Consider the following 15,262-nt stretch of genomic DNA (forward strand, 5'->3'; position numbering starts at 1 on the left):
AGTATCACCAGGGGCTCTACACATGAACTCGAGCATTGACAACATTGTGTACTCAGAGTTTACAAAAAAAAAAAGTTTTGAACAACTCACTTTAGCAGTTTTTGTTTACGCTATCCGCCATCAAAAATCAAATAAGATAAAAAATAGTCGATCTCCGAATAAGAGGAAATGTCATTCTTGTATTAGGCTCCTTTTTCAACTACAAGGTCAATATTGTTTTTGACTAAAGACAAAACACCAAGTTATCCGTACATTTATATGGAACTAAGTTTTAGGTGCTTTCCATCTTTACTCTCCTCCCTGTCACGTTGCATTCGGAGATCAACTCTTTTTGACTGGCTAGATGGACGGCGACCGGAAACAATAACAGCTACGGTGAGTCATTCAAAAGCTTTCCTTTCAGTAAACTCTGTGTACACAAACAATGTTCTCAATGCGGAGTTCATGTGTAGAGACCCTGGTGATACTTTTTTACCATTCAAAAGGCCATTTGACCGAAAAACAATAATACAGTAAATCTTACAAGTGGCGTTTCGGTCCTAATGATGCGTTACGCTTTAAAGGTTGACCCAAGAAGGGCTGGGTTAAGATGTAAATTGATCAGTCTGAACCTCCAACTTTGTTTGTAAATAGGCGCTTATTCACCATAATATCTCAGGAGTCCGATGTCTCGCTGGTCTTAATATGATCCCTCAGTTCAGCTTTTCCTCTGCGGTGTAAACTTCATCCCTTTTGCATCCATGAATTTGTCTTTTCCCTGAAACGTGTCATTTTCATGGTCTGCCTCCTCTCAGAATTTCTCTGGCAGGCTTTGGTGACAGACTTCCTCCTGTGATACTCTACTTTTGCTTGAGCTCTTTGTATTGATTGTTTCCCACCTTCTGAACCAGCAACACTCGGTAACACAAAGAGCGTTTCCTCCGTCCTTGTAATGTTATTGGATTAGAGTCTCATATCTGTTGCTCAGGTGTAGTTGGAGTGTAAATGTGTTTCTACAGTCTGCATAAAGAGAGAGATAGCAGATCAAAGCTGTGCCTCAAGGGTGTCACTCTGCTGCCTGGATAACAGACAGATGAGCAACCAGCTGTGCGTCACTCAAGTTCAGGGGTAACCATGCAACCCCATGGGTCGAGGAAAGGCCAGTCAGATGTTAGTTTTTTTTCTCATCAAAAACAGCAGAGAAAGAAAGAGAGAGATGGATATAAATAGACAAGGGAGACACAGTCAGGGAGTAACATTTAAAGATAAAATATGGCATCAAGCTGACTATTGGCAAGAGTGAAATGTTAGATTTGGCATGAAACGTTAAAGCTGCAGCTTGTGGTAGATAATCAACACCCGAGACAGCGACTAACAACTCCTATAATAATCTGCGTCTGTCTATCAAGGAAATGAGAAACAGAAGGACTCTTCTGGTGTTCTTATAGCAAATCTTCACTCAATCAGACAAACATTTTTTTACCAGGAAGTATTTTCATATATTTGACCTTTTTAATGATTTAAATTTTCTCCATTTTGCTGGAAACATAGCTTTAGCACACTATCAAAAATAATTGGTCTTAAATCTCTGGGCAGCAGATATTCGTTTTAGTCCACCAGAGCACAGCGGGTGAGTCATACAGGAGACTTTGCTGGCTTTGTTTGGCCACAGACACAGCTTATGAGTGAAGTGTGTCTGCACATATTTAATAGACACTGCTGTTTTATCTATGTGAAGGAAAGTCTACACAGTGCCACACCAGCGGATTCAGACTGAGTGGGAGTTAGACGATGTGGTTAGAGACCAGAAGGACAGCTTCAGTCCCTTGAGTTCCCCACCTCCTCAGAATGTTAACCAGACACGTCAGTACATTCACTGCTACTTGGTACTGTAGAAGGCCATATTCTTCATATGACCCTTTTCTGATCTTTCATCACCATAGTTGATTGATTTGTAATCCCTAAGCAGTCCCTCCAGGATTTCGTAATGTCGATGTGTTGACTTTGGTTTAACTTGCAATTTGACCACAGCACCATTATCCAGAGTTTCCCGCAACCATGTGCCCGACATAATATCAGTATGTGACTCTGAGAGCCAATGACCAAGTGGGAGTGAGAACGTGGCCATATTCATTTCTCTGATAACCAAGACATGCGTGACTCGAACATTTCACATTTACCAACAACACCTACAGCGAACTGTCTATGGAAAGACCATGACATGTCAAACCGTCCTGCCAACCTGTATACATTTTAACATCAATGTACGCTGTAATGGGTTTTCACTCTGTCGTCGCTGAAGAAGCTACTGTTTTAATCCTGTCGGCTCTCTGCAGCGGGCAGGATTGCTGAGTGCTGAGTTTGCGGAAGCACAGAAGGGAGGGGAAGGGGAAGGTATGAGGAAGAGAGAGGGGAATGATAGTCTCATTTTGTTTGAAAATACTTTGAATGTCAACAAGAAGTAACGACAACCAACATCGCCTAGAGCACCTTTTAAAGGCCAATAAGTCCTCCTATCAAATCGTGTGAATGTGTGTTCCAGGCCAGGATAGGAAACTAACTAACAATGTAAAGATTAACAAGCCACGGACAGACCTGTTCAAATTTGATTCATTCAATAAATTAGTAATATTTTGTCTTAAATCCACCAGCCACCAATTTCATATTATACCAACATTTGCAGCATCCTGAGCCTTTTTGGTAAGGTTATTTGGAAAATTCGGCCTACAGTAGTTATATTCTCCCCAAAACAAGTTTTCTTTAAATTTTTAAAGAACTATACAAAAAAATTCACAACTTTTTTTGCAACATTCTCTGTCTCCAGCAACTTCATTGCAGCAAAAATACAAAAAACATTGCAACTTTTATTACAGTTTTTTACAAAAGCTCCCGCAATATCAGGCATGTTGGGCCACAACAATCTAAAAAAAAGTCTGCTAAATCCTGAAGGGACTGCTTAAGGTGCAGCTCAAAAAGCTGTGAACTAAATACTGGCTTACTAGCAGCTTTAAAGTTGATATTGTGATTTGAGTTAACCAACAGTGGCCAATATCATACGGAAGGTATGGAGCAACATTAGCATTAATTTGGCGTCCAATATTTACTTTGAGCTCTATTTGGGTGTCTGCTAATTCCTGAGGGAAATACTGTATCTGGCTAGTGGAGGCTCCACAATCTTCACCAGCTAGTTGCTAACTTTATCTGATTGTCATGGGTGGTGGTCAAGTAGTGTACAGTGTGATTTAAGAGCTCTTTTGCTGAAAACAGTGGTCTGTTGAGAGCAGTGAGAGTGAACCAAAACAATAAAGTGAGGACAGATAACAGAGCCAGGCTAGCTGTTTCCTTCAGTTTCCATTCTTTGAGCTACGCTAAGTTAGCTGGCTGCTGGCTATAGCTACATATTTAGCATTGAGACATGACTGGACTATACAGGATTATTCATTTTCTCATGTAATTCATGGCAAGAAAGTGAATAAATATATTTCCCAAAATGTCAAACTTTTCTTAAGGCTTGGTTTTGTTTCTTTTGTGTCTGCTTCTTGGAACTATCATGAGGTAATGCTACTTCCATCAATGCTCCAGCCAGACAACATTCAATGTCATTATTTGTATAAGACTTTCCTGTCAGGAAAACATTTTAAGTGGTTTAACAAACCACCCCACAGTTATTTGTTTCAGGTTACTCCAGATAACTCGGGAAACCCACATCTTGCAACAGACAACTGTTTTTACTTCGTTATAAGCATACAGCATTACATAGCATCAGAACGTACAGTATTATTTTAGGACCTGTCAATCAATATGAAAGTGATACCAGTCTTGATTTTAGTTTGAATTTGTTAATTTATATGTGGATTGTGGATTCTATTAGCTTGAGCAAAATGCCAATTGATACATGTATGGACAGCAGCAGTTTGTTTAGACTCTAGTTGTAGCAGTAAAGGTTTGACCCACCAGAGCTTGACATTGACAAACACACTCTTTCATGACTTCATACAAGAATGTATACTACAAATGAAAAATTTAGTACAAAAACACATCACATTAATGTAATGAAAACTTTAGTCTTCTCAAAATTGCATGTTCTGTTTCTACCTTGTTCCAGGGAACCTTGAATTAAAATGCTTATTGGCTTATGTGTATGTATGGCTTATGATAGTAATTAATTTATGAATCCCCTGTGCGGCGTCCTTGAGTGCCAAGAAAGGCGTCTTTAAATAAAATGTATTATTTATTATTATGTGTATGCTGCATTTTATCTTCATATCTTTGAATGTTCGTCACAGAAACCAGACATGGTGTGTCTGAAAGTCTAGGTATCTTTGTTGATTAAAGACCATCTGAAAGAAACTGCATACCGGTACGATATACCAGTTAACTGGAGCCAAGCTGCAACCAATTAAATCATAAATTAAGTTATCGTAATCTTAATTCTTGCCGAAATGCTGAGAGCCTGATTCACTGCTCAAGAATGGGTCTTCAGAAGTGTGTCTAGATGCAGACAGACATTCAAGGGTCTCAGCGAAGAGATATGGATATTTTCACAAGGACGTGCACAGTCGTAGTCTAGTTACAACTTACAAAGTTTGATTGCATTAATATGAAATTTTACTGGCTGTTATTTATTTTTGGATGTCACATTAGGAAAGCCCCTTACTAACAAAGTGCAAAATTACTCCCATCGGAAAGTCTATTTCAAGTCGTCGTCTAAGAATAATAGTGTTTTGAGAACAAACCGTTTTTTGAAATGTTAATGATGTAAAGTATATTTATTATTCATATATAGTAACTTGCTTTTCTACTGTGTTTTTTCCGCTACTCCATTTATCACTAATAGTGATGTAACATTATGAAAATTTTAGCTCACAGTTATAGTGACCTAAATTATCACTGTTTTCGGTATTGTTGCGATATAATTATTATTTTTAAGTGTGTTCAATATGTTCAGAAAGCACTGACAAGCCTACACAAGCTGAACTAGTTTCAAAAGTGTAACAGTGTTTATTATATATTATAATCTCACGCTCCATGGTCCCCTCACTCGCAAACAAGACCCCAAGGTATTTAAACTCCTTCACTTGGGGTAAGTACTCACTTCCTACCTGAAGAAAGCACTCCATTAAGTCAAGTAGCCTACTCTTCTAAAATGCAATTTTGAGTTACTTGTTCTTTTCTCAAGTACATTCTGTTACTTTTCAGAGATAAAGATTGAACTTTTTATCCTACTACGTTTATCTAACAGCTGTAGTTACTAGTTACTTTCCTTGTCAAGATTTTACATGTAAATCATAATTGGCTTCAAAATATGATTGACTATTAATTAAACTACATAACGGTATATCACTGATTGTGGTCATTTTGAATAAGGAGCACTTTACTTTCATATACTTTGAGTAAGATTTTGAATGCAGGACTTTACCTTGCAATTGCGTAATTTTATACTGTGGTATTACTAATTTTACGTGAGCAGAAGATCTTAATACTTACTCGACAAATGCAAGGAACTCTAGCGGCTGTGAACCCTTGTATGTTTTGGGTGGATGGGAGACAAAGCATGTGTCTCGACCAAAGAAGACACACCGTTTGTTTCCAGTTTTTTACTCCGTACTGTCTATTTTTTGTAATGATAATAAATAATTGATTGGAAGGCACTGATAAAAAGAGGATAGTGGTGTCACATCAGAAAACAGTAATGTGTTTTGAAAAGCAATGACCCATGATGACATGTTTTGCTGCTAGTGTCCAACTAGAGAGCTATTCTGTTTGAATTTTTACGGCTGTGTGAGCTGTTCATTACACCATGCTAGCCATGGGGTTGGCAGTGTTTTCTGAGTTTTTATCAAAAAATGTCCCAATGGAATTAAATTGAAACATTTTGTTGTCTTTTTATCTACAGTGTGTGAGCTTCTCTTTGGTATTATCTGACGAGTGTAATGAAGGGTAGGACATACTTATTGAGTTTGGCTTGCTAAGTATTTTGTTTCTATAATATCACAGTTTTTTACTCATTCATTAAGGATAGTTGTAGTATGGGCTTACCTTGCAGGTCGTAGTGGTTCGTCAAGTTGTCATTGGTTAGAGAATGCAATCTAATTCTAGTCTGTATTTTTGAATCTTAAAAATGGTTATGGATTTTGCTAAACTTAATAGCTGTGAACAGGGCTGTAGTAAGTCCTGATTCAAGACGCCTTACTGTTGTCTTGGAATAGTCTTGGACTAGTTGGTATTTGGACTCAGACTTGCCTCGGACTCGGCCATTGGACTCACCGGATATTCTAGTTGGTCTTGACCGAGTCCAGCTCTATGTGCTTTTGTTCTAAAGTAACTTCCTCCTTCAAAACAGAACAACCATCTAGAACAGGCATCGAGATTAGTCACCTGGTATACACACACATTATGAACAGGTAAGTAAGTGGTCTTGAAGAGTATTCTTTTTTTTTTTCTCTCAATATTGACTGTCCCCTCCTTTGCCTTGGACTTGACAATGATGGACTTGACTACAGCCCTGACAGTAAAAATAAGTCACAAGCTTGAGCAAAGGCCAATTATTTGCTTCAATTTCCATTGCTAATGAAAATTTACATCAATTGTTTTCAAGTGGCTTAAATGTAGAAAGTTCATAGTCATAGCAAATGGTTTCTAAATATGTGGGTTTGAGTCTGGAGCTTAAAAGATGAGGTTTTGGGAGGTTATAGCAGTGTTTGCTTTTTTTGGACCGGCCTCTGAGTGCAGACGAGATGTCTTGCATCTTGTGACAGGCAGTTGAGAGATGGAATATAAATGCAACAAGAATGTGTTTAAAACTCATGTTTAAGGTTAAATTAAGCTTTAAATGGCTACACTTTGCATTTGAAAAAATAAACCCTGAAATGAAATGAGGACGCTAATGTTTTTACAGTTAAAGCTCCCTCATGTGAATTGTTTCTGACTGATAATGTATCAAACACCAGTACAAACAAGCCGTTCGCCGCTGGAAGAATGATTATTTTATGTCTGACATTACCAAAAGAAATTCTGGGGGAGTTTTTCTTTTTTGAATTGTCTAAGGCACAGTTTCTCAACTGCGACCCTATTGTTTGATCCTCAAAGAATCATGACAATCGTTTACATTACTATTTTATGTTTAAGACATAAAGGGAGATCTGTGCTACACACGTTACACATGAAATGGAAATAAATAAATTTCCCATTTTTTCCAAACATCTGTATATTACAAATCTTCCAGGACCCCATCTGCCTATGTGATCTTGAGTGACCCCACATGAGATCCTGACCCCAAGATTAAGAAACTCGGTTGTAAGGACCGAAGGTGCACAATAACAAATCAATGGTGTTAAAGTCCTGCGCTTTTTATGCCCATCATCCACCCCAACAATCTTCATGGATAAATGTAGCACTTTATTATTACTAAAAAACATTGCCTATGAACATAATCCAGGAAGCAATTATGTTTGTCACCGCAGGGTACTTGGTAAAATTAGTATTACTTGGGCACCCAGATAGCTCAGTGGGTTGAGTGGGTGCCCATGTACAGAGGCTTGCTCCTCGACGCAGCGGACCCGGGTTCGAATCCGGCCTGTGGCCCCTTTGCTGCATGTCTCTCTCTCTCCCCCTTTAACACATCTCTGTCTGTCTCTATCAAATAAAGGGAAAACCCCCCCCAAAAAAATAACTTTAAAAAAAAAATTAGTATTACTTAATTGATGCTACCTAGCGAGTTTCAGGAGAACACCTCAACAGCGCCGCCAACGACAATTGGAAGAACTGCAAGCAAGTTTAAACCCTTGCAGCCCAATCATAGATTTTTCAATAAGAAATAGTTTAAACACATTATGTTGATGGTGTGTTCCTTGCTAATGCAACATCGTTTCTTGGAGACAGCGTTGTATTTTGAACTTTTAGGAAAAATAAAGGCTAAATAAAAATACACAAATAGAAAAACAATAACAAAAGTATGACTAGCTTGTTTTTGTAACATCCAGTATTGAATCCAATAACAACTAATTCATTTATAACAAATAACTTGCAATATGCCTGTACGAGAATTCAATTAGATCATGTTAAACCTCATTGATCCCAGAGAAGACATTTAATTTAGACCATATTGTTGTTCCATCATAAGACACACACACACACACACACACACATATATATATATATATATATATACATACACGTGTGTGTGTGTATGTATAGTACAGGCCAAAAGTTTGAACACCTCATTCAATGCGTTTCCTTTATTTTCATGACTATTTACATTATTTACATACTAAAGGCATCAAAACTATGAATGAACACATGTGGAATTATGTACTTCACAAAAAAGTGTCGGCTGTGTATCAACCTGACTTTTACACAACTGATGGTCCCAACTCCATTAATAAGGCAAGAAATTCCACTAATTATCCCTGACAAGGCACACCCGTGAGGGGTGTATGTATGTGTATTTGAGGCTTTTCTTTGTCATACATGAAAGTAGATTGAATTTTCTTCGTTTTTATACATATAATACGGGCAATGAAATTTGCAGAGACTTTTAAGGGCTTCAAACCAAAAGCTGGCTGCAAGACTGACTGATGGCAAGTGTCTCCTCTTCCAAATGAGAGTATTTCTTTGTATAGTCTGGCAACAGGATGTACAGTGCTGGGATAAAGTCTGACAGACCTCCCCTTCCGCTATTTTGCAAGGGCACCATTGCTGCATCTGGGTCTTAGAGTTTAAAGAAATACAAACAAGCCAGAGTCAAGCCAGTTTTCCTCCTATCCCAGAATAGATGAGCAGTGAAGCTAGACCATGAGTTGTCAGTTGTATTTTTTGTGCCTTAATCTAGCCAAACCTTTATCAGAGAGCTGACACATCATAAAACTGTAGTTTTCAAGTTTTTGAAGGCACATGCAAAGGATGTCGCCCTGCTGCTTTATACTTGCCGTACCTGTTTGTTTTGATTCTACCTCTATTTGATTTAATAAGAAAAGCGTAGCTGTTTCTCAGTTCCCTCAGAGCCCTTTTATGATATTTTACTGTGGAAAACTAGCATGGAAAGTTTTGGTAAACCTCTGTGTTGTCTATCTGAAAGCCTAGTGCGTGTGTGCTCTCTCTCTCTCTCTCTCTCTCTATCTCTCCTCTCTCTCTCTCTCTATCTCTCCTCTCTCTCTCTCTCTCTCTCTCTCTCTCTCTCTCTCTCCACAATGAGCTTACTGGAAACAATTTGTGAATGATTCACTGCATTTAGGTGCACCATCCACACACGCATAGCCTCTCCTCTGACATACACAGCAGCTCTGGTAAATGGCAGCGATGGATGGGACTGTCAGCTAAGGCTGTAATTCTACAGTCAGTTTAACTTCACTGTCACTGCACCATCTGTCTCCCAAGAAAACACCGCCTTCATCCTTAGTAACCAGTTGTTGTTCATTAAGAAGCTTCCCCCGACAGTTTTTAGACATCTCATTGACACACATTTGCAAAATTCTGCTTAGAATTTGGTTTAGTGACAGACACAACATGAATACCTGCCTTTTATGTCTGAAGCGGTGCTTTGATCTTATTGTATCATTTGTCAAGAAGTCAGTGCCAACGTTGACTCCCCTTAGTAGTGAATGAATGTTTGCGGGTGAGAGTTCTATTTTATTTCAGCGTGTGTTGCTCATAAACGTAGACTTCTGAGACACACTTGAATGTGCTCATAAATGCACACTTGCAAACAATTACAAAGGATCAAGCACACTCAATAGCTACGTTAACCAGGAGTGCTTTTATTTTGTGAGTTGAAAATGTGAAACCTACTTATGAAGTTCCTCTCGGGAGCGTTGGGTGTTCTCGTCAATGACTTCTCTTCTCAGCCTCTATCTGTCTTCACACTTGACACAGCAAAGTTGTTATTGGATATTTTAGATCACTTGAGCCATCATGTGTCTTACCAATCGGAAATAAGAGATTTGAGGAGATCAGGACATTGTTAAGCTGGCGTAGAGAGATAAAGGGTCACATCTTAACAGATGATGAAAGGCATTGTTGGGAAGGATACTTTTAAAACGTATTGCGTTACAGAATACAGTACCTGCCCAAAAATGTAATTTGTTACTTATTCCGTTACGTTACTCAATCTGATTAATTTATTCTGAATACTTGGATTACTTCCACATTGAATGTATAAGTGTAGGAATGCAGCCATCAAATACTGCTTACTAAACATGCGTATTGTGGCGTGTATATATATAAGTAATTACATTTACATACTGTGAATCTGTGTTATAATAGAGAATCGTTTTTGAATTGAAATTAGATTTAAAATCGAATCTTGTGCCTTAAAATCAATATTGAATTGGGACATTTTCTAAATTGTGCACCTATAGATGATGACTCAACATACTTGCCTAAACACAACAACATTGAGATGGATTGTTGGCCTTTTAGGTCCTGTTTACACTTATTTTTAAAACATGTTTTGGTGATCCGAACAAAAATGGACAGTGGATTACACTTCACTGAACATGACAAAAATAGACTTGGAAGTGTTAAAAAAAAGTGTAAAGGGGGTCATCCGTGTGGATTGATTACATTTATTTGGAAGTGTATCTGTTCTGTGAGACGCACAAGTGACAGACTTCAATAACGCTTCTGAAAACGCTCTCAGTGGCGATTGGCCTTTAGACTTCAATATTGCACTTATACGTGTTAGAAATGTTGTCTTTTGACAACGTGTCTCATTTCTGCACTCATGACATATAGCATAGCTTGGGGAGTACTTCTGCATAAATGAAAAGTGTTCACAAAGTCTTTTGTTGCTGTAGATGGAGCAATTTGAAGTCTGATAAATGTCTTAAAAATGAAACAAATTGCTGTGTGTGGAGTTAGAAAGAAGTGAGGTTAGTTTATATTAATAATAGAATCCCCCTCTTTAATTACTATTACAATTTTCTGTTTTCAGAAATCTATCCATAGCTTTTTTTCTTCCATAATTACAGATGAATAGCTAGTCTGCCTTCAATTAAATGACCCCCTCACCCTTTATCATAGTAAGTTAGTAATCACCACTAACTGCTTTTCATAGAATTTTATTCTTAATATCTCAATTTGTCCTGCTTGCCCTGTGTGACCCTGCCTTACAGGCCCTAGAGAACAGTCAAGTCGTTGTTCAGAGGCCATTTAATAGGACACGTTGTGATCACCCACTGGGACATGATCATCTCCCTCAGTGTCTGCTGTTCATGCTTGTTAGTATGTTCAATGTCATGTCATGTGTAAAGTTTCCTCCGTCTTAGTCATCCTCCAGAACAACACCATGTCTGTGGGTTGTTTTTCCAGAGTGTTTGGTCAGTCTGCAGTGGCCCTATTTCTGGATCAATTCTGTGGTCCATACATCCATCGGCTATATTATTAGCTTGTATTGTTCAGGGTTACGTGGACTAAAGATATTCCCAGCATGCACTGGTCTGAGGCAAGACGCACAACCAAGGGTGTGGGTTTGGTTTTAGTCATGGAAACTAAATAGTATTTAATTGGTTGGTTTAAATAAATAGATAAGCCTAGTATGTTAATGCTATCCCCTTCACATCTTTACATTTGTTACATTACCATTTTTACCAATCTAATTTGGTCATTGTACTTTCCACAGTAATAAAACAAAAGATTTACAAATGCAATGGAGTCACTGTTCCACCTCCTATCTGGCCAATTGATGCATAAAGTGGGCATGAATGTCAGACTAACCGTCGAATGGAAAGTTAAAGAAATTGATAGATGTTCGTAGGTGTGCGGTAGAAGCTTTCAGATGTTGGACCATCTGACCTAGGTTAGAGCATACTGATGCTTTAAAAAGGTGCTGTAAGGGTGGGTGACGTTACTTCTTTTTGACGCTCAAAGTACTTTCAAAGAAAACAAGACTAGCTTTCTCCTCCCTCCTCATCCCGTCCTCTCCCTTCTTTGCACTAACCCCCTACCCCCAAATCCTTCTGGTTATTGGTTTGTGTGTGCTATGTGGTGCAGGTGGGCACAGTTTGTTATTGTTGCCGTTTGTAGATCCTGGACTATCTGAGACAATTATTATTTTATTTTTTTAATCATGGTGTGTTCTGGGGAACAGGCAGCTCGCAGATAGTGACGAAACACGTGACATTGCTTAGAGCACCTTTAAGGGCTGCCGGTAACTTGAGAGCAAACATGGGGTAAAATAAGTCCATAAAGTATGACACTATGAGTAAATAAAACTGTTAAGAGGTACAAAAATAGTATTCAGGAAAGAAACAGAGACATGTCTTTCCCTGACTCCCAGTAGAAATTGAGCTCTTGCAGAGAACCACATCCACCGTCAAATTGACCAAATCTGCAATTCTTTTGTCACATTTAACAGAATGGAGGACTCAAATGCAGAGACGAGGCAGGTAGGCAAAAGAGAGTTATAACAAAGATGTATTTAAAAGAGTCCAAAAAACAGGGACCCAAAAAAGCAAGAAACCAACGACTCAAGGAAAACACAAAGTCCAAAATCTAACCAAAAAAGAACAGGAAAAACCCCAAACTGGAAAACACTGGGAAGAGCTCACGTGGAAATACTGATCTCAGGGAAGTCCAAACGAAGAAAACACCGACAGGAACAGGACAACAGCAAATAACACACAAAAGGATCTGACAAAGACAAAAAGAAACACAGAGGTTAAATACAAGTGATAACAAGCAAACAAAGAAAAGGGGACAACAGGTGAAACACATCAGGGCAGGGACGACAATCACAAAGGCGGGAAAACACAAGGCAGGTAGTAAAACCAGACAAAACTAGACAGAAAAACAGACAAAATAAAAAAGATCAAGATAAAACAGGAAACAGAACAAATGCAGAATAAAAACAGGAAACAAAACATTTATCCTTTCATCTGGAAATAATCTTTATCATCTATAACAAGAAAACAATCTCCGTACACATTGGCTCTTGAGAAGTGGCTTTCTAAACTACAAAAGCAAATCTTTATCTGTGGGAGTTTAAATTATCAGAAATCCTGCAGAATTTCTGATCAGGTCATTTGTGTTTTATAAGCCAGAAAGTATAGTAAGTATAAAGGCTCTCATGCTGAATGGCTGAGTGATCCAGAGCCCAGAACTTGTAAATTGCCTCCATATTGCCTCATCTACAGAGGCTGGTAGAGTAACCAAAAATTGTACTCAAGTAAAAGTACTGTTACTTCAGAATAATATGACTAAAGTAAAAGTAAAAAGTAGTCTTACTTTACTGAGACGTACACGGGGGGGATAAAAACAATGACGCGTAGAATACCAAAGAGGTAAAAAGAAAAGTAACAAGCTCATTATAACCTAATGTACCAGAGTAAGAGTACAGTTTCTTCTTTACAAATGTACTCAAGTAAAAGTATAGTGATTTAAAACTACTTCTAGAAGTAAATTTATTTTCAAAAACCTGTAACGGGGTAAATGTAACTTGTTACTACCCACCTCTGCTCATCTACATCTAATGCAGTGAGGCTGGTCACACACGTGTGTAAAGTGTGTCAGGCAAACACGTTTTGTGTTTGTGATGTGTTGAGTATCTTACAAAAAAAGAAATAACTTATGTTTTTGTAATTGTTTGTGTTTTACTTTTTTCTTTCTTTGATTAGTTTTTTATGTAGGCATTAAAAATCTTTTGTCCCATTTTAGCTCTTATCAGGGGAAGGGGCAGAGTACAGGGTTTACACAGCCATGTATTCCTGAGATACTAGATAGTATCTGTTCTATCTAGTATCTGAGGAATACTCAGATCTAACATTGGAACTGGGTTGCTCTGGAACTCCACCCAAGCACCTATTTGTTACTGCAATGGTTTTCAAAATTACTGTAGTGATTAAAATGCATTGTATAGCAGCTTCAAGTACTGTATGCATGTACTATGGCTTGCCCTCATAAGCAAAATAAGTACCATAACCAGTCACTGTCTGTCTGTCTGTCTGTCTGTCTCTCCTCAGTTAGCAGTACCTGCCACGCTCTTTTGGACAGATTTCTGGAGGTGAACCTCTCAGATCAGCTGTTTCCTCATCATCTGGACAGCCAAAGTAAGAGTTATGTTCTTATTGATGTGCGACACACACATTTGCACACAGACAAAAATAAACCCTCATTACTCGCAATGATTACCTTTATGAATAAAAGGAGTTAATAATCTGAGTTTGCTTGACTGGAAGGCAAAATTACGAAATTATGTTCAGTGCACATAGAGCACCGGAACACTTAACATCTCTAAAAAGTCAGGAATTTATTGCAATTGTCTACCACAAGAAACTTGTGAGGAAGCTAAACTCTTTTTAATGTCGACAAAACAGTGATTTATTGAATCAATTTGTCCTGATCTGCTGGTTTGAGAATCTTAAGGTGAGTAAAACTAAGCCACAGAGAGTGGTGAACACCTGCTATCAGATTACAGGGGTCCATATCCAGTCTCTCTGCTGTGCCTGTCACCTGGTCAGAAAGGCCACCTCTGTCTTGGCCGACCCATCCTTTGCACCAGGAGTTCCAACTTCTGCCCAATGAGCAGAGGTATAGGACCCTAGGCCCAGGAGCTCCAGGGTAGAGGACTGCATTGGGATTGGGATCCCGCAGGACACAAATCTTGCAGGAGCAGGCGATTTTAGCGGTGGCTGCTGCTGGGAGCTGTTGGCCAAAAAATAGAAAAGGTCCCGGGATTTAGCAGCGCTGATCAACACTGATCATTAACCGACACACATGGTGCATCCAGTTAAAACCAGCCAAACACTTTTACAACACTCCTCTACTTCCCTTTCACTTTTTTTCATGGGCACTGCGTCCCGCCCCTTTCTCCTACAGCAGTCAATCAACAGGCACTTTAACATGAAATCTGTGTGTTAAAGGTATAGTAAGTGATGTTAATTCAACACACTTTTTATCAAATTCATTGAATAGCTCCTCACGGTCACCTAGCATTGGGGTTGTTCAAGTATCAAGAATCTTTGTGCAGAATCACTTACCGCACCTTTAAATAGAGGGAAACGAAACAAAATAAAACAACGTGAGCAAAACCACAGCCAACTACACGTTGTGAAATGAGTGAAATAAATAAATGAATACAATGCCCTTATTGCACTGGAATAATTAATTATGGCACTATGAATGTAATTATATATTAGAACTTAATTTTGCTTCTTATAACTGACAGGAATGTAGGGTTGCACGATTGTGGCCAAAATGATTATCACGATTATTTTGATCAATATTGTGATCACGATTGATTATCACGATTATATGTTGATTTTAACCAAAACAAATTTTATTGTCACAT

The 15,262-nt window shown here is 38.4% G+C and overlaps 1 protein-coding gene across 3 annotated transcripts in view; it reads left to right on the top strand.

The window, feature by feature from the left end:
- Positions 1 to 15,262, top strand: part of ltk (leukocyte receptor tyrosine kinase) — a 49,277-nt gene that overhangs the window by 3,367 nt on the left and 30,648 nt on the right. For all 3 annotated transcript variants that reach the window (XM_032500278.1, XM_032500276.1, XM_032500277.1), the window contains exon 2: positions 13,935 to 14,021. In XM_032500278.1, coding sequence (XP_032356169.1) covers positions 13,935 to 14,021 — 87 coding nt within the window. The remainder of the gene's footprint in view (positions 1 to 13,934; positions 14,022 to 15,262) is intronic.

This window comes from Etheostoma spectabile, chromosome 20 (assembly GCF_008692095.1).
Source record: "Etheostoma spectabile isolate EspeVRDwgs_2016 chromosome 20, UIUC_Espe_1.0, whole genome shotgun sequence".
In the NCBI taxonomy this organism is placed as follows: domain Eukaryota; kingdom Metazoa; phylum Chordata; class Actinopteri; order Perciformes; family Percidae; genus Etheostoma; species Etheostoma spectabile.